Source organism: Felis catus, chromosome A1 (genome assembly GCF_018350175.1).
Source record: "Felis catus isolate Fca126 chromosome A1, F.catus_Fca126_mat1.0, whole genome shotgun sequence".
NCBI classification, from domain to species: domain Eukaryota; kingdom Metazoa; phylum Chordata; class Mammalia; order Carnivora; family Felidae; genus Felis; species Felis catus.
This window is the reverse complement of record NC_058368.1, coordinates 36,080,044-36,102,504: the sequence shown is the minus strand read 5'-3', so window position 1 is coordinate 36,102,504 and position 22,461 is coordinate 36,080,044. Positions and strand designations below refer to the sequence as shown.

The window sequence follows — 22,461 nt, the reverse complement described above, 5'->3', positions numbered from 1 at the left end:
CCCTTCTCCTCCTTTCTCATCTGGCCCCAGACCTCCTATTTACCACAAGCCTAATGAAGAGTGAACACAGAAAAAACTTTGTAAAGAAAAGCTGATTACTTTACCTGAATTTTCCTTTAGTACCCAGGTTACCTCTTACCTGTATAATGTTTGTGCAGATAGCAACAGGTTATCAGATGAATTTTGGTCATTTGCATAGCATATTAGATAGAGATCATGTCCAGTTTTTAAAATCTCACTTAGGAAATGTAATAGTCACATATAAACTTTATCTCCTAAATACTTTTTGTGCTAGTGTATGCTTTTTGTATTTAATAATACATACATCCCAAGAGTGGAAGGGATGCTGTCTTGGAATGGAAGGAGTAGACTTCTGAGTCAGATAGCTTGAATTTAAGTCCCTGCTCTTCCCATCCTGGCTCTGTGACCCAGGATCGTGCCCTAGACCTCTTCTTTGCCTCCATTTTTTTTTTAATTGTAAGATAAGGAGACTGTTGATCACTACCCCATGGTTGATGTGGGGATTGTATAGATTAATGTATTTAAAATGTTTAGTTCATTTGCCATAAGAGTTGAGTAAATGGTAGACTTCAAAAGGAATTTTGTTCAATTAACAACAGTGGAGAATGGAGACTGAAGGCGATCTTCCTTTCTCAGAAACATACTAAAATTGATACTAAAATTGTTACATAACTAGAGGCATCTGGGTGGCTCAGTTGGTTAAGCATCCAACTTCGGCTCAGGTCATGATCTCACGGTTCATAGGTTCAAGCCCCACTTCGGGCTCTGTGATGACAGCTCAGAACCTGGAGCCTACTTTGGATTCTATCTCTCTGTCTCTCTCTTTGCCCGTCACCTGCTTGCATGCACACTTGCTCTCTCTCAAAAATAAACAAACATAAAAAAAAGAAACCATCAAAAGATTTTAAAAAATTGTTACATAATTAGAACTTAGCAATACCCGTGAACATATCTCAGATTAACAAAATGTATGCTCACACACAACCTGTTCATGTATTTTTCATAGACTCAAATTGGGAACAACCCAGAAGTTCTTCAACAGATGAAGGGTTAAACTGTGGTACACGTGTATCTTAGAATACTACTCAGTAATGAAAAACAATGAACTATTGATATATACAACAGCTTACGTGAATCTCCAGAGAATTACCTTGATTGAAAAATGCCAGTGCTGTTGGTTACACACTTTGTGATTGCACTTATATAGCGTTCTTGAAAGAACCAGGTTTTAGAGACAGAGAACAGTTTAGTGGTTGCCAAAGATTTGGAACGGGGTCTGAGAAAGTGTTGGGTGTGACCATAAATGAACGGCAGCAGGGAGTTGTGTGTGGTGAAACAGTTCTGCATCTTGATTGTGGTGATGGTGACAAACGTATACATAGGATGAACTCACACAGAACTGTACATATACACACAAATGAGTGTAAGCCTGCTAAAAGCTAAGTAAGTTCTGTGGGTTGTACCAATTTCACTTTCCTGGTTTTTGTGTTGTATTATAATCATGCAAGGTGTTAGGAATACCTAGGATCTACCTGTGCATTTGTTTCTTTTTGCAACTTTCTGTGTATCTACAATTATTTCAAAATAAACAGTTAAGAACAAATCTTGGTAAAACTAAGGTCCCAGTTTATGGCAATATTATATCATTTAACATTTTAAAGCTCTGTCTGAGGAAAGGGGTAAAAAATGTCTTGTTAAGAACAAAGCCGTTTTGGGGTGCCTGGGTGGCTCAACTGGCTAAGCATTTGACTCTTGGTTTCCACTCAGGTCATGATCTCATGGTTCGTGGGTTTGAGCCCCACATCAGGCTCTGTGCTGACAGTGTGGAGCCTGCTTACGGTTCTCTCTGCACCCCCCCCCCCCCGCCCCTCATCTCTCTCTCTCTTTCTCTCTCTCTCTCTCTCTCTCTCAAAATAAAATTTTAAGAAAAAAAAGAACAAAACCATGTTTAATCTAGGTAAATAACATGATTGACAGTTGAAAGGTGACCATTATAACCTTAAAATTCGTTATTTGCCTATTAAATTTGTTTTGGCTATCAAACATTGAGGTACATCTATTCGAACTTTAAGAATTATAACTGATTACCATATGAACCTGAAGGCAAACTACACGTATCAAAAACATTCTTGGGTATATTTAGTCATTTCTATTATGGTAGTTACTCTCATTGAAGGTGCTACCATATGGAAAAATGATTGGTGTAGTTATGATAAATTTATATTTAGCTAGTAAATATCTATACAGTTCTCTGAAAGAGAATAGTCAGTTAACAATTGAGAGTGGATTACTAGTTTAAAGACGACATTAAGACTTGAAGAAATTTAAACATTTATCTAAAGATCTGATATAAATTTGAAATGATTTTTTTAACAGCTTTATTGAGATAAAATCCATGTATCATAAAAGTTACCCATGTGACATGGACAGTTCAGTATTTTGTGTATAATCAGAGTTGTGTAGCCTTCACCATAATCAACTTTAGAACCTTTTATTTACCCCTAAAAGAATCCCCCCACCCTACCCCTTCACGGTCAGCCTGCAATGCCCTCCTTCCCTATAGCTCTAGGCAACTGCTAATCTACTTTCTCTCCCTATAGATTTTCATATTCTGGATATTTGATAAGAATAATACAATATGAGGTCCTTTCTGACTGATTGCATTCACTTAACATAATATTTTCAAGGTTCATTCATGTTGAAGTATGTGTCGCAACCTCATTTTTTTTCTGCTCCAAGTATGCGTATTGTATGGATATTCCACATTTTGTTGATCATTTGTCAGTTGGTGGACATGTGAATTGTTTCTGCTTTTTGGTTTTTATGAGTAATGCTGCCTGTGAAAATTTGTGGAGATGATTTTTTTTTTCAATGACTGCTTGTTTGCCGTCTTTAGCGTTAGGGGAATAAAGGTCGGGGCAGGGCTAGCAGCAACACCTCCCCTTGATAGTTGTTTAAATCATCTGATTCAGTTCTTGAGAAATTTTATACCAAGATCTAGGTGGCTGATTGTGTTTGCTTTTATGAAAGTAATTTGTTCAGTTGTAAGTAATTATATTTTGTTTTATGGTTAGTTGTGTTATTTTTGAAACACTAAAATTTCTTCATACAGTTTTTAAAAGTTTAATTTTCATTGAGAAGTGAAAATTCATTTTAGCATTTTTTCCCCCATTTTTCTGATAAGGCCAGATTAAATTTGTATGCTTTTGATGATGAATAAACAATGGGAAGAATTTTAATTCTTATTTTCCCTACTCAACCCTTTTGTTGTGGATTTTTATTCTGGAAGGAAGGTTTCTCATTATTACTAAGCCTAATATATGAAATAGCTAGCAGGTGGCAAGCTTAAGTTAGGAGTTAAAGGTACTGTTTTTCAGATAACTAACTTAGGGAGAAGGGTTGTGTGTTGGTGGGGGGGGGGGTAGTAAGTAGATTGTCTTTTTGGGGGTTGCTGGTTGTTCTCTGTTTCCTTTAAAAAGATCATGCAACACTTTAGTAATACCTAAAAATACTTTTTTCTTTGGATATTTCTGAATTTTCTACAATAAAGTATATTTTAGAGCTAGCTCATTATCAATTTGCCCATGAAACTGTTGAGTACTAAGTGCCCATTTTATAACATTACCTGTATACTTTGCATTGATTGAAATGTGCTAGGCTGGTGGATATTAGCAAATCACCAAATTAAAAATGAAACTTGTTTGTCACTGAATAAAATAGAAACCACTTGTTTGCTTTTAAATTGGAGTAAGTGGGAGATGGTAAAATAAAATAAAAAAAAATCTCATTGTTCTTTTATTGCAAAGTATAACAAAGTACTTTTGAAAGGAGGGTTGTTAGATTTTTTTTTTTGAGTCTGATAATAATGAAGATAATGTGACTGCCTATGTTTTTGATAGAACTGAACATAACTTTCATTCCTCCCACGCATATGGTAGAGAAAGAAAGTGAAAAACTGAGTCCCAGAAATGTTAAAATTATCCTCAGGCCTTAGAGAGTCTTACCTATCAGAAAAGAAAGTACAAATATAAATATCAGACTTAAATTATACATTACTTTCTTTTCTCAAGTGTATCAGAGAGATGTTTTCAGCTTCAAGCAGCATAATCCACAGTGGGTAATTTAAGCAGGAAATGGTGCTGGATACCTTAACAGAACTTGTGGGAGGGAACTGTGTGTGGATGGGTATTACAGACGTAATGTAGAAGAAATGCCAGACAACATCCGTGAATGTTCTAAGGGAAAAACCACTCCCAACATTCTATTCTAGTCAGCACCTGAGACCCTAGAGCAGACAATAGTGCTTCTGCCACAGACCCAAACCTTTCCTCATGGGGTCCGGTCTTGATATGTATGATTGTCCTCTCATATTGACACAGTCTGCTTTCCCAGAAGAGGGTTGGAATAAGTGCGGGTGAACCAGTCCCTAGTTTCAACCGCATGTTGAATGTATCTGTTCTTTTCGTTTCTTTCCCTTTATTTTTCTTTTCCTTTATACGTGTATCTTCTCCCTTCTCAGTTTAGAGCCATAATTTGCTAGAGTATCGGAAACATTATCTGGATTCTAAAGAGTTTGTCCAAAACCTTGCCGTTGGTCGGAGGACTGTTTGAATTGTGGTAGATTTTTGTCAGGAAAGGAATCGAAGGGTGGTAATCCTTGAGTTTTTTTGGGTGGATGTTTGGCTTTGCTTCTGTGTACGTGTTCTCAGGCCTGTGGTGACAGCATGCTTCGTTTTTTCCTATGATGTCTTCCTCTTTCAGTCCTCTTGGACTCATGGGTGGGGAGTGTCAAGAAGATGAAGGGTCTGTGATTTTGTGTCACTTATAAGTTAATGTGTTAGTCTGCCATGTTAGTCTTATGCATGCTATGAGAAGACATAAATGCCTGGGTCGAAAACAAAGGACTTCATTACCCACAGCAATAGTAGTGGCTCAAGTACAGCTTTGTATCAGCCCCAGTTTCCAGTTGCAGTGGTTTGTGTTTTAGGAGAGAAACCTTGAGTTTAGGGAATTCAACTCTTCCATCACAGGCAGCGCTTATTTTGATTGATAAAAGCTATGACGAAATCTCTTCAGTTTATCTCAGAGTATTTAATTAAAGCTCTTGGTCAGCTGTACTCTAAGCAAGTTGAGGCTAGCCTGTCATATGGACCTCAGCCAGGCCTTCCAGGTCCTAGATCCAGTCAGCTACACAAACCCCACAGACCATCAAGGTCTGACTTTGAACACCAGGAGGCTTTTTTCTTAATTTTTTTCGGTTGGTTTTTCCACCTTGTCTGAGGTAGTCAGGTACAGAATGACATATTAGTGATTGCACAGACTTCCCTTGGTTCAGCAAGAAGGAAGTCTAGGGCAATACTTTTATCCATAACAACCCTGGCTAGTGAGTTGAATCTGAGTGCTTTCTGGGGCTAATGTGTGGTATCATTGATAATGTCAACTAAAATTGGGGACAGATTTCTTAGCGCCTTTTCCACTTGGGTGATTCCCATCATAGGGATAACTGCCTGCATGTACACATAAATAACTTTTTTCTCCAGGACCAACGATAGCCTCAGTTGGAGAGTGAGCTTGTCGTGGTTGTCTGAGGACTGCACGGTGTACCGCTAGCATTTGCTTAAACACTTGAAAATCTCTTATGATCACCTCTAAGGTGAAAGTTGGTGTTTTTCGAGAGACAAGCAAGTTAATGCCTTGCTTCTTCATAAGATATGTGGTCTTGAATGTCTACATGGTGCTTCTGGAATGAAAGCATTGTTTATAGTTATTGGAGCCCCCCAAATGGGATCTTTATCAAATAGGGGGCTAATGGGTAATAGTGCTTAAAACGTGGCCTCCCAATTGTCTGATAAACAGTAGGATTCCCAGTTCAGGATAAAATTGAGTGCAGGCCTTGGTTTTGGAGAGTCTGAAGATAGGGTGGGGATGCCAGGTTGTGCTACAGGACAGGAACTCTGAATTTAGGAAATCCTAATCTTTTATAATGGGTTGTAATTGTGCCTGCCTTTTGCTCCAAAGAGACATAATCTTTATTAGACTGGACATGAAGCATGCCTACCCATTTGCTGTTCAAACTTCCTTGAAAAGTTCATCCAGAAGAACGGCAGTCAGTGCCTTGGCTTGCAATGCATGCAGAAATGTAAGAGACCCATGGTGGTGCACTGTCATGCATTGGGGAGCAGACCACTAAACCTTCTCTTGTCACCCTCTTATTCTTCAGTCTGATGCTCTTATTGTTTTTCCTGTCATTTATCGTACCTTGGTGTAGATAGAACGGAATGCATCCTTCATTAGTTTTGGTTCATGCTGTACTACAGAGTATTTTTCTCTACCTTAATTACAGACTGAGTGGACAGTGGACAAGAGTAGTAGATTATATCCTTCCAGGATTCGGTGGACTGGGATGAAAGATAGATGTGTCTTTCTAGGATTCCCATAGATATTGCTCTACCCTGAAATGTATTTTCCAAAGAAGCAAAAGGGAGAAAGATAATCCAGGTCTTTGTTGTCTCAAGAACTGTTACAAGAGGAAAATAAGGTCTCAAACATATTCAGACACCTGGCACGCACATGGTGTTAACGAATGTCTCATGCTTACATACTAAAGTGGATAGGGTGCTCACATTTAGACAAAAAGAAGAAAAAGTGAAAATCTCTGTTACAAAAGAAGTTTCATTTATAATACTTAGGAATCAGAAAAATTGAAAATGATATTCTCCGCAACTTGCTTTGTAGAACAAGGCTATGTTAATCTAGGTCCTTTGAGAAGCAAGTGATTTGATCAGCAAGGAGCTAGGGGAAATGCCTACTAGAGATCTGGAGAGGGCTGGGGCAGGTGGGGAGATGTCCAGCTCAGTGCACACTTGACCCCAGCTGGAGGAGAGAAGGAAGGAGGCTTGGGGGAAGTATCTTAGGCTGCTGTGCAGTTCCGGGAGAACTTGGCAATGTGGTTGGGGAATCCTCAAGTCAAAGCCCTTCATGTCCTGTCTCAGTATTCTTGCTGTGTGCAGACATTGGCTGGGAGAAGCCGGTGGGAAGTGTGGGTTTGACTCATATCTTGAGATGGATTTCACAGGGAGCAGCTGGGGCTGGGCTGTTAGTCATTTATACTCCCTGCAGTCAAGGAACTGCATTCCCATGGCTGTTGTAAAGACACAGTTTCTCTTAAAAACAAAATAAAAAAAGCCTCTTCAATTTCTGGATTTTATTGAGTTCAAATACAGAAGAGATATTTGTAAAATTGATTGGATCACATTTTCATATGTCTCAGAAAGTAGGAAAAATTACCTTTAATTGAGTTATACTCACTGTACCTTGAAATCTGTTATTAGACAATAATTGAGAAATAGAACATTGAAACAAATCATGGGTTAAAATACCCTTTTGGATACAGTCAAGTTTATTTGCTTCTGTTTCTTTTCTTTTCCGTACCCCTGAAATGCTCAAAATATTCTCAAGTTTAATTTTGCTTAAGACCAAATAAAGTCCTCATTATAATAAATAGTCCTACCTTAATTTACTACTTTGTCTTGTTTCAAGTATCTCCACCCTCCCCCACAAAATTACTAACCGAAGTTTTCAGTTTCAGATAACTTATTCTCACCGTTAATGAAGGACCCAAATGAAGAACAGAGAGTATAGAAAATGTATTTTTAGGATTATTGTGGAGGCATTCCAGAAGGATGCAGAGATCAGTTTAATTCCTCTCTGTTTTGACTACTTCTATTGAGGTTTACATCAGTAGGATTCATATGTCAATATGAATCAAAAGGTTAAATGTATTAAAATGGACTGGTAAATAATAGGCCATTAAGCGAAGACATTAAAGAAACATAGTGGGACAATCTAATGTGACCTCATATTGTCATATGGAGTACACACTTAAGTACACACTTAATTTAAGTACACACTTAAATTGTGGCGAACATTTTTGTCTAGCACATACTGCCAATTTTCTGAGTTTACATAATAAAATTTATTCACTTATGCTATAGTAGATTGCCAGAAAGATAAACTTACCTCATGCTTCAGAGGTAACTGCACAGAGTTTCATAATTAAGCAGTCAATTGGTTAATTATTCAGTGACTGCTGTGCGCTGAATTATACTAGGACCATAAAGAAGTATACTCCTGCCCTTTAGAAGCTTATACTTGGGAATCTGAAGATAGCTAATGTTTCATTAGAAAAATGCAGTAGTTAAGGCATACAGCAAAATGCATGAGAGGACACAGAAGAAATTAGTGCTGTTTCAGAGGGAAGTTTCTGAGTAAATATTTAAAAATCCATTTGTTTTTCCAGTATTTCTATACATATAAATCGTAGCCTCTTGAATCCTACAGTTTATTTCTCTGTGTTTGTGTGGGTTCTATGCAGGTACCTTGGACTCTGAGTTGTTCTTTGTGTCTGTAATTGACAGAGCACTGAACTGGAGGTTAAACTTATAGAACTTGACATCTGCTGATCTACTTAAATGTTTCTGTGTTTGTCCATGTAATGTAGTCGGGTTAGTTTTTATTCTGAATTAATGCAGTGCTTTTTAAATTCTTTGGAGTTTGTCTGCAGTAGAGGGGAACTTCATCTGTAAGCATCATTTACTCATTTTAACTTGAGAAATATGCAATTTGATTGTGCAAAGAAAAACAAATGATTTCAGCAATGGGTTAGGAAAGATGGAGAGCAGACTAAGTTGTATCTTCCAAGCCCATGTAATAATTATTCACAGATTCCGATAGAATTTCTATGTTAAGTACTTGACTGGTACTTGTTTATAATGTGAGTTTAGCTTGTGCAGCTGATATATTTTCAGTGTCATATAGCCATCGTTTTACTTGTAAAAACATCTACTTGTGTTTAGAATGAACATGTTGACTGAAGTGTGAGCTTTCTTTTTTGTTTTGTGTTTTGTTTTTAAAGTGTGAGCTTTCTAAAGAATATGCTTGCTTTGGCTTTCAGATATCTTCTCAGTTCCTTCGGCACAATCATGGAGAAGGCATTTTCTGTGATGGCCTTCGAAAAACTTGGATGAGCTTTTATGGTTGGGCCTCAGGCATCACACCTGTTAGGGTCCCTTGAATTTTGTGCTTGGAGTTTTGCAAAAGGGTCAAAGGTGCTTGTTTGAAGTTTAAAAATACATAAAGTGTTTTTTTCTCCTCATATTTGTGTTCAGCATAGTGATAATCAGCCATAGTGCAATTGTGTACTAGAGGAAATTTAGGTGCTGTGTATTCACATGTGAGCAAACCTGCCTGTTGTTGTCAAGGGCAGAAAGCTGCTTTGCTGCTGAAGTGATGTACATGGGGCATCTTTCTTTCTTTGTCTTGCCGATTAACCTTTTTCCAGGTCGAATGATTTTTCTTTGATCATTTGCTTTGTTCCTAAGATTGCCTTGGAACAGCTCTATTCCTCATATTGAGTATCTTTGAGATTTCTGTTTACGGTTTATTTACTTTGCCCCCTGTTGCGTGTCTGTGCCTTCTAGTCTCCTGCACTGTTTATATTTCTCTCACTATTTATAATTACAGCTCTGGCTGCGCATTTTCCTCATCTTTGTCTGTGGGCTTTGCCAGCCCCAGTCCTTACAGTGCACCTTCTGTTTGCCGCTGCTCTTGAGGAAACCTTCAGCCATCCTAAGCCCTAGATGGACATACACACACTCCTCCAGCTATAACTTTTGTTAAATACTTTATTTCATGCAAGCCTCCTTTTTGATAATTAAGGTAAGAGTACCAAAATGAGCTTACAGTATTTGCTTTCCGAATCATCAGAACTGAGTCCGTGATTTAACACCTAAAGAGAAGTGCCTTACTCGCTGAAACCAAAGGTTAATAACCAGTGTTTCTAAAGTATAAAGATGTGCTTGGAGCAAGGAGAAGAATATTTTAGTGCCGATTTTAATGGTATGCTTTTGTTTGCGGATTGCATATGGTACCCATGAGAAGGCAAGTGTTGTCCTACTTGGGACAGCAACTCTGTCTTTTTATAGAAACTGTTCTTATCAAGTCACCAATTTGCCAAAACCAATGTTAATTTATTGGTCATCTTATTTGACCTATCAGAGCCTCTGACTGAGTTGATCACCCTCTCTGTTGAGAAACTTTTCCTCCCATATTTCCTGAGCACCACAATCTTATTTTTCTTCTACCTTTTTGATCCATTTTATACTTAAAAAAAATTTTGTTTTTGAGTTTACTTATTTATTTTGAGAGAGATAGAGACAGCGTGAGTGGGGAGGGGCAGAGAGGGAGATAGAAAATCCCAACCAGGCTCCATTCTGCTAGTGCAGAGCCAGATGCAGGGCTTGCACTCATGAAACTAGGAGCTCATGACCTGAGCCAAAAAACTAAGAGTCACACGTTCATCCACCTGAGCCATCCAGGTGCCCGGATGCCTTTTTACTTTATTTGCCCAGCCTTGAAAGCAAAACCTGCCATTGAAATGCCCCATCAGTTCCTGTATGTCACCTTTCCTTTCTGCTACTCCTAGATGGTTCTATGCAAGACCTTGATTTTTATGTACAGTTGCTGTGGTCATCTTTTTCTTGAACCTGGCTGTCCTATATCCAGTTTTCTTCTCCACTTTATTTCGATGCTCATCACTAAAATGTATTTCTAACCCAACTCCCCTGATCTGTCGTTCCAAGCCTCTTTCTCCCATCTTAATGAATGATTTATTTTCTACCTTAATAAATGATAATTCCATCCTTTGAATTGCCCAAGCTAAAAACCTTGGAGTCAATCTTGACTCTCATTTCAGATAGTGATTTTTATCTTTTCTTATAGCTATATCCCTACTACTGAGAAGTGCTGAGGGGGCACCAATAAATAGGCTTTGAGGGAATGAAATGGTTGAGCCAGTAAACAGAAAGTGAATTCTGCATTCTGATGCCCAAAGATAGAGGCTTTAGTTAAATTAGGATGTTTCCAGGAAGGCAGAAGCTCTGTTTTCTTACCCTCATCTACTTCTTAGGGAGGTAGATTTTGTCACGCTATTAAACAATTAGAATGCTAAATACAAATTAATGAAAATCGTATATGCTACACTTTTGGAACATGAAACAGGATGGTGATACTTTTATGATGAATATCACAATGCCATTATTTCCTTGAGCTTCTGTTAATATCCCCTGCTGACACAGGCTAGGTACCCAATAACTAAACATTTTTTTTTTTTAATGTATTAATGATTCCTAATGTACATTTTAATCTCAGAATTTTAAAAGCAGGGTTTATTCTATTCTCCTCTGAAACCCATTTCTCATAGTGTAATACACTCTGGCTCCATCCACACTGTAGCAAATAGCAAGATTTCATTCTTTTTGTTGGCTGAGTAATATTCCATTGTATGTGTATATACACACACCATATCTTCTTTATCCATTCATCAGTTGATGGATATTTGGACTCCATAGTTTTGATGTTGTTGATGATGCTTCTATAAATATCAGATTGTGTGTGCCCCTTGAAATCTGTATTTTTGTGTCCTATTATGCTAAGTGAAATAAGTCAGAGAAAGACAAATACCATAGAATTTCATTCATATGTGAACTTTAAGAAACAAAAGTGAAACATAGGGGAAGGGAAAAAAATCGTAAGAGACTCTTAACTATTGAGAACAAACAGGGTTGATGGAGGGAGGTGGGTGGGGAATAGACAGCATGGGTGATGGGTACTAAGGAGGGCACTTGTTCAAATGAGCACTGGGTATTAAATGTAAGTGATGAAGCATTCAATTTTATGCCTGAAACCAATTTTACCATATATGTTAACTAAATAGAATTTAACTAACACTTGAAATAGCTCCCCCCCCCACCTCTTTCTTTCCTTGTACTTTATAGCTTTGTTAATGGTACCACCTCTTGTCTAGTTGAAGAACAAAGGAGAGGGGCTCTCACGAATTCTTTTCTTCTACCCCATGTCCACCCAGCCATCAAATTCTGTCAGTTTTCATAGATTTCAAATGTTCAAGTTCTCATCATTGCTCACTAAAGTTGCTTCTACAATAGTTTCTTAACTAATATTATTACCTCTACTGTTGCCTCTCCTTTACATTCCTTGTAGTTTCTCCTATTTCCAGTTGAACCTGAACTTTCTGACTTGGCATACAAAGCTGTGCCTCATCTGGCCTGTGTCCCTGTCCAACCTCATCTCTAGTGACTCCTGGAGCCGCTCTCTCCTGAACCCTTTGTAATGCAATGGAAGGGCCCAGGGCCCAGGTTTTCTAACCGGTTAATTCCTTAGATGCTGAGAACATCTCATCTCAGTCCTTCACTTCATCAGGCTGCCTTCCTATTTATCTTTAAGAGTCAATGCCGTTACCCAGCTGTCCTTGTTTTTATTTGGTTTCTCCACATTCCCAGTATATATGGAACATATCTCTTCTGCATAGTATATTTTTATCATTGATCTATTGTCTTCATGAGGACAGGCAGCATGATCCTGTTCACCTTCATAGTTCGTGAGCCTTTTCCACTGTCTGTAGGAATTGATTTCTATGACATAGATGCTATATTGGCCCCTGCTTCTGCCGGTATGCTATATTAGTTCGAAATTGTGTGATAAAACAAGTCTTTATGTCTGAGTATACATTTTTAAAAACCTAGAAGGAACTCTTTGATCCTTACCTTGAGTTAGAATTTTTTTTTTTTTTAAATTTTTTTTTTTTTTCAACGTTTATTTATTTTTGGGACAGAGAGAGACAGAGCATGAACAGGGGAGGGGCAGAGAGAGAGGGAGACACAGAATCAGAAACAGGCTCCAGGCTCCGAGCCATCAGCCCAGAGCCTGACGCGGGGCTCGAACTCACAGACCGCGAGATCGTGACCTGGTTGAAGTCGGACGCTTAACCGACTGCGCCACCCAGGCGCCCCTGAGTTAGAATTTTTTTTGTCTATAAGGAAACATTACATTTTGCTGTGTATTTGCATATTTTCCTAGGCCTGTGTTTACATGACATCAATTTAAGAGTGGTTATAGGTCATGATAATGGCAAATTACCATTAGAATTGGGAAGGGATTTTAGATAATGAACTTAAATTCATTATTTCAGCTTAAGTCAATTTTCTCTTTTTCCTTTTATAGAAAATTGCCCTTTAGGATACTTCCTGGAAAGAATGTGGATTATCCTTTTCCCTTCTTTCTCTTCAATTTCATGCTGCTATTGTTCTACACATATTTACTTTACATTTAGATCCTATTTCCTGCCAATTTTTATGCTGCTATTTTTGCTGCATTGAGCCCTTTATAATTTACATCTTTTCCAGAAACCTCGTGATTAATACTAATTTATTTGCTCAAATGTAGAGAAATATTATTTAAATGTTCTTTGAGATCTTTTAAAAGTCTATACTATTGCTGAAAAGGTATTTTTGTTGGTACTGGGTAATGACTGACAAGGAGGTGGAAAGAAAGTGTTTTAAACCTTGTGACATGAACCAGTTACAGCTGAGTGAATGTGTACTGGAAAGGTAGCCTCTGTTTTTAAGTTTATTCTTTTTTTATTCTAAGTATTTCCCTTTTCTCTATTTATCTTCTGGCACATTTCCTTCCTCCAGTTTAAATAGTCTTAAGTTTTGACAGTAGAGGCATGCTGGTCAGATTTTAGTATTTAGACATCAAATACAATAATTACGATATATTTCAACCAGCAGGACCTGAGACCCCTGGAGGTGTCTTAATCCAAAAGAGACATTTTAAATTCATATAAACCTTGCCTTAAGGGATGGAGAAAGGACAATTTAGGGAACAGCATGAGGTTAAACATATTGATCAGTAGGCCAGTCATTCTTGTTAAGACTCTGGTAGAGTGTAGACAGAAAAATAGCATCATCATCAACAACAAAGAGTACTTCACTTCTCTAGAGACCATCTCTTTTGCTTCCAGTCTCTCTTGCTTCCATTATATGGATTTCAGATAATGAAAGATAGGTTTTAGCCAGGGATACAAAAAAAATGCATATCCAGTTTGAAATTTGGGGTGTTAAATAACTGGAAAGTATAGTGATTTTTACATTTTTAGCACTTGAGGTATATACTAAAGGATTTAATTAGCTATGTTATTTCTTTATGCCTTTGGAATAAACATGACCTATATAATTTTTTAATTCTTGCGAAAGTGTAAGAACCTTTGCCTGGTTAATTCTAGTAATTAATTGTGCAGTGATAATAAGATAGTTATAACAACCCCATTGACCAGATTCACGACACTTGCTGACCTTGAAGTGTTTGAAACTTTGGGTTGCTCTCCATGAATGGCAAGTTACTTTACTATGTCAGGTAAGTATTACCTATCCAACAGAGATCTATAGTTTTTCTACTAGGACATTCAGCTTATGTTGTATGCACATATAGCATGGAGTGATTTTCTTGGATAAGAGCTGAACTTTTGGCTAGAGTGAAATTTTTATGGAACAGCTCCAGTGCCTAATGTTTCTCTCTCCTCTCCCACAAAAAAATACCCAAACAAATAAAAAAGAAGAAAACTCCACCGAAACTATATTTCTTATTTAATTTTAATTGACTAAAATAATTTACATACAAATTATTGTTCTAATAGATTCTCCTGGGAAGAAAGGTACTTAATGATTCTTGGAACAAAACCTTCATGTTTCAGTTGTATTCCTCTTTCTTTAATGTTGGAATCCAAGCTTAAGTCTCACTGTGCAATCTATTGTAGGTAGCATGTATGCAACTCATCAATGCCCTTGTTACATCTCCTGATGATTTGGACTTCAGGCTTCACATCAGAAATGAATTTATGCGTTGTGGATTGAAAGAGATATTGCCAGTAAGTGCCCTGCAGTCTCCTTATTAATATTTAAATTAGAGGAGTACTTGAATAGGGGGAAATTTAGATAAATTACCTTCAAGAATAATTTATCTGCGGGGGAAAAAGGCTTGAGTATAAAAATCTATTTTTGAAATATAGATAAGATTGGAGTATTAACACTTTAAGTGTTTGAATGCTGTAAATCAAGTCAAATGGTTGGTTTATTGTTTATATGTTTTTCATTAACCTTTTTGCATTATTAAAAATAAAACCGTTAATTGTCATTTCTCTTTCATATCTCTAGAATTTAAAATGTCTGAAGAATGATGGCTTGGATATCCAACTTAAAGTCTTTGATGAGCATAAAGAAGAAGATTTGCTTGAGCTCTCCCATCGCCTTGAAGAGATTAGAGCTGAGCTTGAATATCCTTTTGTTCTGAAGTTATTGACCTATGTAAAATTGTTGCCAAACCCCAAACAAACAAACTTCACACCCCAAGATACTAAACTTCTGAAGCCATTTCTGTATAAACAGTATAAAGCCAAACCTTTATGAATCAGATTGATTTTCATATAAACTTTTCTTAATAGTTTCATGTGTGTTTTTCTGAGTCCATGCATATGGAAATGGACGTTCCAACCCACAAATTCCATGAGGCCTCTTGTGTATGTGTACAGTGTGTTGTTTTTTCTTCTCATGTGTGGCACCTCCCCCTCCTCTAGTGCTCTCTAGCATTAGCCTACTGGTTGGCTCCTGTCCTACACCTTGGGTGCACACCCCTATGGGCCTTTGTTAACTCTGTGGGTCTGCAGATCTCTGTGCTTTTCCAGAAATCCACCAGGTTCCTGTCCTCCACTGGGGCTTCCCCATGGTGGATAATGCCTGGCACCATCTCTCTTGGTTAGGGCACTCTGTACACCTAATATGGTATTTCCAACCAGCTGCCTGTTACCCTTGCCACCCGAACCATCTTGGCTTGAGAGAGGCAAATGGTTGGAGTTGATTTTGGAGGAGAAGACAGTGCCAGGTGAAGTTACCATTTGCACACAGTTTTTCTCTACTTCAATCCTAACTACCTGTGTGGTACCATGTGTTGAGTATACATGATGGTATGGGGTAAGACACATAATAATCTTTTGAAGGCTTACAGAACAGATTCTGTGCTGTGTTATTGGTTGTTTGGTGTAGAGAATAAATAAATTCACATATTCCTTAATCGATGTACTGAAGCATATGATATTTACAACATGGTGTGGAACACAGTTAAGGAAACTAGAGCGGAAGGATATTTTATTTCCATTCTTCAGCATCTTTTGCTGATTCGAAATGATTATTTTATAAGGTAAGAGGAAGCTATGTTCTAATGTTAAATTTCACTAATAAAATTCTATTAATTGTGAAATTCACCTGATGTTTGATTTGGGCAAGCTCATAATTTTCAGATTTTTATTTCTGTCTTAATACTGACTCATGGAATGTGGCATTTCTTCTGGGCATATATTTAGACAGGTGACAGTAAAATGATATTACTGTTATTTTGTAAGCTGCACAGATTCTTGTTACCAAGTTTTCATCTGAATAAAAAATGCGAACTAGCAACAAATTACTAATTTATCTTGTGATGGATAATGTTTTCTCATTAGTCTTTAGGTAGTAGGAATGGGGTTGATAAGTTTCTTTTTATAAGTTACATGAAAGGCAGTAAACATTGTTTTTATTAGTATTTAAGTAGCTAGAAAGTGCCTGGGTAATACAGTTGCACTTAGTGTTGCTAATGTATCAGAAAAGCTAGACAAATAACATTCAAGTTCGATTATATCTCAGCCATCTTGAGTTTAACAAATTGTTTATTCCATCTGTACCTTATCTATCTGTAGCTGGGCAAGCATATTAACACCTACGTTCCTAGGTGGTTCTGAAGGTGACACATAGTAGCATGGATGAATCTCCTAGCCAAATATCTGGGCACCTGGTGTATGCTCAGTAAATGCCCTCTATATCTGCTTTCTACTTTGTTACTGTTTTATGAGGAAAGTGGAAATCCTTGAATATAAAACCATTTTTGGTGCCTTTAATTTAGCTTTGCTGAGATTCCATTCTCAAATACTTTGGGTAACGTGTCGTTTCTTACTCTGCTTTCATGTGGAAGAATTTGCTAGAGATGTCTCATTTGGGCTGTGTCCCCTGGTTGATGTCAGAGGGTGTAATTCAGGCTTGTGATATATCTGACAAGTGAATAGAATAAGAGTCAAAGAAAAAAAAAAAGTTTACGTTCTTTGGGATGAGCACAGATCACCCATCTTATCTCCTCCTTTTGCAGCACAGACATACTAATATAAAATAAACACTAATACATTGACAAAAATATTAATACAAATATGAATACATTAATTAAAATCAAAATAGTACATTGATTAATATTTTTAAATATCAGAGGTACTTGCTAGTTATAAAACTGTATTTTTCTCCACATGTATTTAAATTTGAAGCTTCCATTTACTCTAAAGTAAACCTGTCCTTTTTTTTTTTTTTTTTTTTTTTTTTTTTTAAAGAGAGACAGAGTGAGATTGGGGGAGAGTCTGAGAGAGGGGGACACAGAATCTGAAGCAAGCTTCAGGCTCTGAGCTGTCAGCACAGAGCCCAGTGTGGGGTTCAAACTCATGGACAGCAATATTATGACCTGAGCCAAAGTCAGATGCTTAGCCACCCAGGCGCTCCAACCCTGTCCTTTTCCTGATCCCTATATGGTTGGTCCTGTCAACCTCTGATTGCTTGATGCTGCTGGAGTTTTCAAGAATTCAAGAATATTGTTTGCTTTCAAAGTTTTGAATGTGTCTTAATGCTGCCAGAGGGGGTTCTATATTACTTATGATCCCTTCATTTTTACCCTAATCCCTTAATCTGTGCTGCAGAAGGCCACGCGGTTGTGTCTACCTTTAAAATAGATTGAAAAGCACAACTCTCCTGGGGCATGCTCAGGCAATCCTGTCACTTCAGTGGAATTAAGAGTCTCAGAGAAATATTAAACTGTAGCCGCACCAAAGTGACGTTAGTTATTTTGGTCATTTTTCAAGTATCACGTTTTAAACTTGATACTTATGTATGTTGCATTCTTCGTGGACTCTTTAAGCCCCAGGACCTTGGTCTTTGTTTCACGTATGGTTGCTGTGAAGGCGTCATTCTTCCTATGATTTCTGTAATCAAGACCATTCCATCTGTTTTTTTTTTTTTTCCCCATGTTCCCAAATTCTCATAGGTGGTTATTGTTGTTATTTATTCTTACAGAGAATATATTTTTATTGTAAGATTGTGGCAGATTATGATCATTTAGATAGTTTTTCATTCATTTAAAAATTATTTAGCTTTTTATTTAAATACAGTAAAACTGGTTTTGGTGTGCAGTTCTGTGAGTCTTGCTCTTTTGGTTTTAGCTTCATGGTTTTTTGTTGGTTGATTTATTTTCACTGTCTCCGATGGACGTGGACTTTACCTTTTAAAAATCTTTGATTATCTGAACACCTTTTGTTGAATGAACATTCTTTTTTTTTTTTTTAATTTTTTTTTCAACGTTTATTTATTTTTGGGACAGAGAGAGACAGAGCATGAACGGAGGAGGGGCAGAGAGAGAGGGAGACACAGAATCAGAAACAGGCTCCAGGCTCTGAGCCATCAGCCCAGAGCCCGACGCGGGGCTCGAACTCACGGACTGCGAGATCGTGACCTGGCTGAAGTCGGATGCTTAACCGACTGTGCCACCCAGGCGCCCCGAACATTCTTAATTCCTATTGATATAAATAAATGTTTTCAGATTTTTAGAAATTGCTTTGCTTTAGAATGCAAGATAGTCCCATTTAAAAGAATTAGCCGATAGGAAAATAAGAAAATTTTCTCACGTTCACATTTGGGACGAAAGGAAATTTTACTGAAATGGAACTCAGTTGGAGAATGTACATGCAAGGTAACCCCTGCCCCCAAGAAAAATGAAATGTGGAAAGAATATTGGAGTGTGGAGTGGGAGATCAAATTCATTTCTCTAACAAATACTTAATGGCTTACCATGTGCAAAATATTTGCCTAGTTGAATGTGTATGGGAGATAATTTCTGATATTTGATAAAAATACTAAAGAGAAAGTGAAGATGATTTTAAAATTCCTCCAACAAAAATGACATATCAGTGAAGTAATGACAACTTATGTTCATCCCTTAATTAGGTTATTTACATATTCCTCTGACATATTCACTAACTCACCAATATTGCTCATGGTGATTATTTTCTGGATGCACATTTCTAGAATCCAGAAGTACATTATTATTTTGCCAGTGTTGCCTTGAAAGAGATTTTGCAAAAAATTTCAGCTACTTTGTAAGTGAGCTTATCATTGGGAGCTGTGGAGGTGAGAAAACATTTACTGAAATAATGATTTATTTAAAAAGTCCACAAAATAACCTACATTATTAATTAATAACCTATGTTATTAAGTCTACAAATTAACCTAAGTTGTTAATTTAAAACATGTTTATATTAAAACAACACTAGGATAACGTTGAATAAGAGTAAAAAAGAAATAGAATGCTCCATCTTGATTTTCAAACGTGATTGATATTTTGTACCTGTGTGTGCAATTTATGTACCTTAATTGTACATGTGGTTGTTATGGCAAGATAGTAGGGAATGGGAGACTATATTTTTGGAAGCAGTGTAGAACATTGAGGAAAACCTTCTTGCTTTGACGTGTACCCAAGAACACTGTCTTAAACATTTTTAGTTGATGACAGTCAATGACCATCTTTTGTCTTTGCTAATGTTCAGTTATTTTGGATTTTATTCTGCATAATGGGTCATTTATTAGGTGTGAGATAAGTAGATTCAGGGCAGTAGAGAGGAAGCTCTAGTGAATAGAAGCACCTTCACTTACATGGTGAGAAAGATTTGGAGAAGAAATGTGTGCAAAAAGTCACTGAGGGAACAAAGAAGTTGTAGGGGTGGCTGGGGATGAAGGACTGACCTCATTGAGATAGCACCCACCCTTTCTGTCATTTTAGTTTGGTTTTGTTAATAAAATCTAGATATTTTAAATTGATTGGCTTCAGTTTTGTTTTTAAAAAAAAATTTTTTATGTTTTATTTATTTTTGAGAGAGAGAGAGAGGCAGTGTGATCAAGGGAGGAGCAGAGAGAGAGAGGGAGACATCAAATCCAAAGCAGGCTCCAGGCCCTGAGCTGTCAGCACAGAACCCGAACTGGGGCTCGAACTCACAAACCGTGGGATCATGATCTGAGCCCAAGTCAGATGCTTAACTGACTGAGCCACCCAGGCTCCCCTTGTTGGCTTAAGTTTTAAGGGAGGTTCTTTTGCTTATGACGAACATAGGTGGACTAAAACCTGTAGTGACAACGTGATCCCTATTTGGGCATTTATTTAAACTCTAATTTTTGAAAAAAATTGTGTTTTGAGTTGTGTTTTGAGTACGAAATATTCATTTGGTACTGTATATATTTTACAGTATCTGTTTTTAATTGGACTCCGCAAACATTCCTAAAGTAGTAAACTGTATAGTTTTAAGACCCAGATAATTTTTTTGGAAAAAAATGGATATATTTTGGCTTGTATTAATAAAATGAATTAATGGTAGATATTTCAGTATGGTGCAGTGGTAGGTTGATCTCTGTTGAGGACTGCTTTTAAGCACCTATCACTTCATCTCGGTGCTTTTTTTTTTTTTTTATTGCTTACTAATTAAGTCAAGGTTCTGACTTTTGTAAGCAAATCATCATTAAAACACTGTATGTGCTAAAAGAGTGTAAAAACTTAATGTCGTGATGTCATTAGAAGAAGGAAAGCGATGACTGTTGTATTTACCCTCACTCCCATGTTAAATCTGTCATGTCAGTTGTTGACACTATACAAAGATAAATTATTGAACTTGAACTCAAGCTTACCAAAATACTTTGTTTTGATGTAAACTTATTCTTATAAATGGAGTGTGCATTTATTCTTTTTCTTCGTTTTAGGCAACAATACTTCAAATTAATTGATGAATGTGTATCTCAGATTGTATTGCATAGAGATGGGATGGATCCAGACTTCTCATATCGAAAGAGACTAGATTTAGATTTAAGTCAGTTTGTCGGTGAGTATTTCTCTAATATTTAAATGGAAACCTTTTATCGTCCCTTGCCCCACAGGTTAACTGCAGTGTCAGTTCTCCTAGTGTGACCTGTAGAGTCCTTAGGGCCCTTGATACCCTTTCAGGGGATCCTAAGAGTCAAAACTGCTTTCGTAACAGCACTAAGACATGATTTGCCTTTTCCGTTGTGTTGTTATTTGTGCTGGTGATGCAAGGATGGTGAGTACAACTGGTGGCACTTAGTTGGGAATCACGGCAGTGACCCCAAACCATGTTAGTAGTCCTTGAATTCCTCACAGTAAACAAAACAATAAAAACTGCCTTTTTTTTTTTTTTTTTTTTTACCTGAGTGTCCTTGATAAAGAACTGAAAGACATTAATTTTATTAAAAATCTCCCCTGGAGTACATATCATTTCAACATTCCCTGTGACAAAGCGAATTGTACACGTCAAGCACACGTCTGCGTACTGAAGTACAGTGAGCAAATAGCTGCGTATGTGCTTGTATTGTGAGCTGAATGGGTTGATTTTTTTTTTACAAGGCATGATTGTCATAAAAACTGTGGCCACTCCTGCTTGACTGTCTGGCACACACTTTCTTAAAAAGGAAATAAAGTAATTCTGTAATGTCAAGGAAAATGACTGATAGAATTTGTTACCAATGATAAAATTCAAGCTCTCAGGGAAAAATTTGAGTTTTGGAAAACTTGGATCTGCTACTGTTAGCTTGACAGCTTTCCAGTAGGCGAATTTTTTTTTTCTGGTGAGGTCAATGATGATAATAACCCATAGGATTATTTTGATATTGTATAATGAGATGTGTCAACATTTGGAGAATCTACGTGACTCCGCAAACCACTCTTTTCCAAATTCCCGTGCCTGATTACACATTCTGCACGGGTGAAGAATTCTTGGATTTTGAAGTAACAGAGTACAAAACATTCACTGATAGGTGATTCCACACAGCAAGTAATGTACAAGGAGTTACCATATGTCAAATTTTGGTGTAACATGAAAAAAGAATAGCCATTTTTTGTGTGAGGTTGAGGTTGTTTTTCTTCATATATTAGAGTTCATAAAGAAGTACGGAGTGTATAGAATGAGAAAAGAACTAGATTATATTAGTGGCACTGATAAAATGCTCATTTTTCTCCACTGGAAGGAAGTAATTAGAAGTTCCTGGTAGTGGGAGGGACAGATATGAGGAAAAATAAAGCAAACTAAAATGTGGAATGATTCTGAATAGGACCTGAAAAGGAAGTTTATTCTACCTGGCCATTAGGAATGTTTTTTCTTGAGTAGATGAGAGGTTTATTTAAGCATTGAACTCTTGAGAAGGAAATAGATTTTTTGACTACTGCTTGGCTATATAAGTGAAACATATTTACATAGTTACAATAAGTACATTGTATATGTTGATTTTAAATGTTTATAGAAAACTTAGAGACACTGCAGAGGACTTACAGTAATAGGTGAGTGAGGATCTGGGGCCAAACTGTAGGAGAGAGAGATGTTGGCAAGTAAATAAAGATAACTTTATATATTAT

General features: G+C 37.1%; 1 protein-coding gene across 3 annotated transcripts in view; it reads left to right on the top strand.

Moving 5' to 3' along the window:
• The window catches only part of DIAPH3 (diaphanous related formin 3), a 506,099-nt gene that overhangs the window by 148,857 nt on the left and 334,781 nt on the right, over window positions 1–22,461 (top strand). For all 3 annotated transcript variants that reach the window (XM_006927330.5, XM_045053868.1, XM_045053865.1), the window contains 4 exons: window positions 14,693–14,803; window positions 15,090–15,208; window positions 16,012–16,128; window positions 20,799–20,917. In XM_006927330.5, coding sequence (XP_006927392.4) covers window positions 14,693–14,803; window positions 15,090–15,208; window positions 16,012–16,128; window positions 20,799–20,917 — 466 coding nt within the window. The remainder of the gene's footprint in view (window positions 1–14,692; window positions 14,804–15,089; window positions 15,209–16,011; window positions 16,129–20,798; window positions 20,918–22,461) is intronic.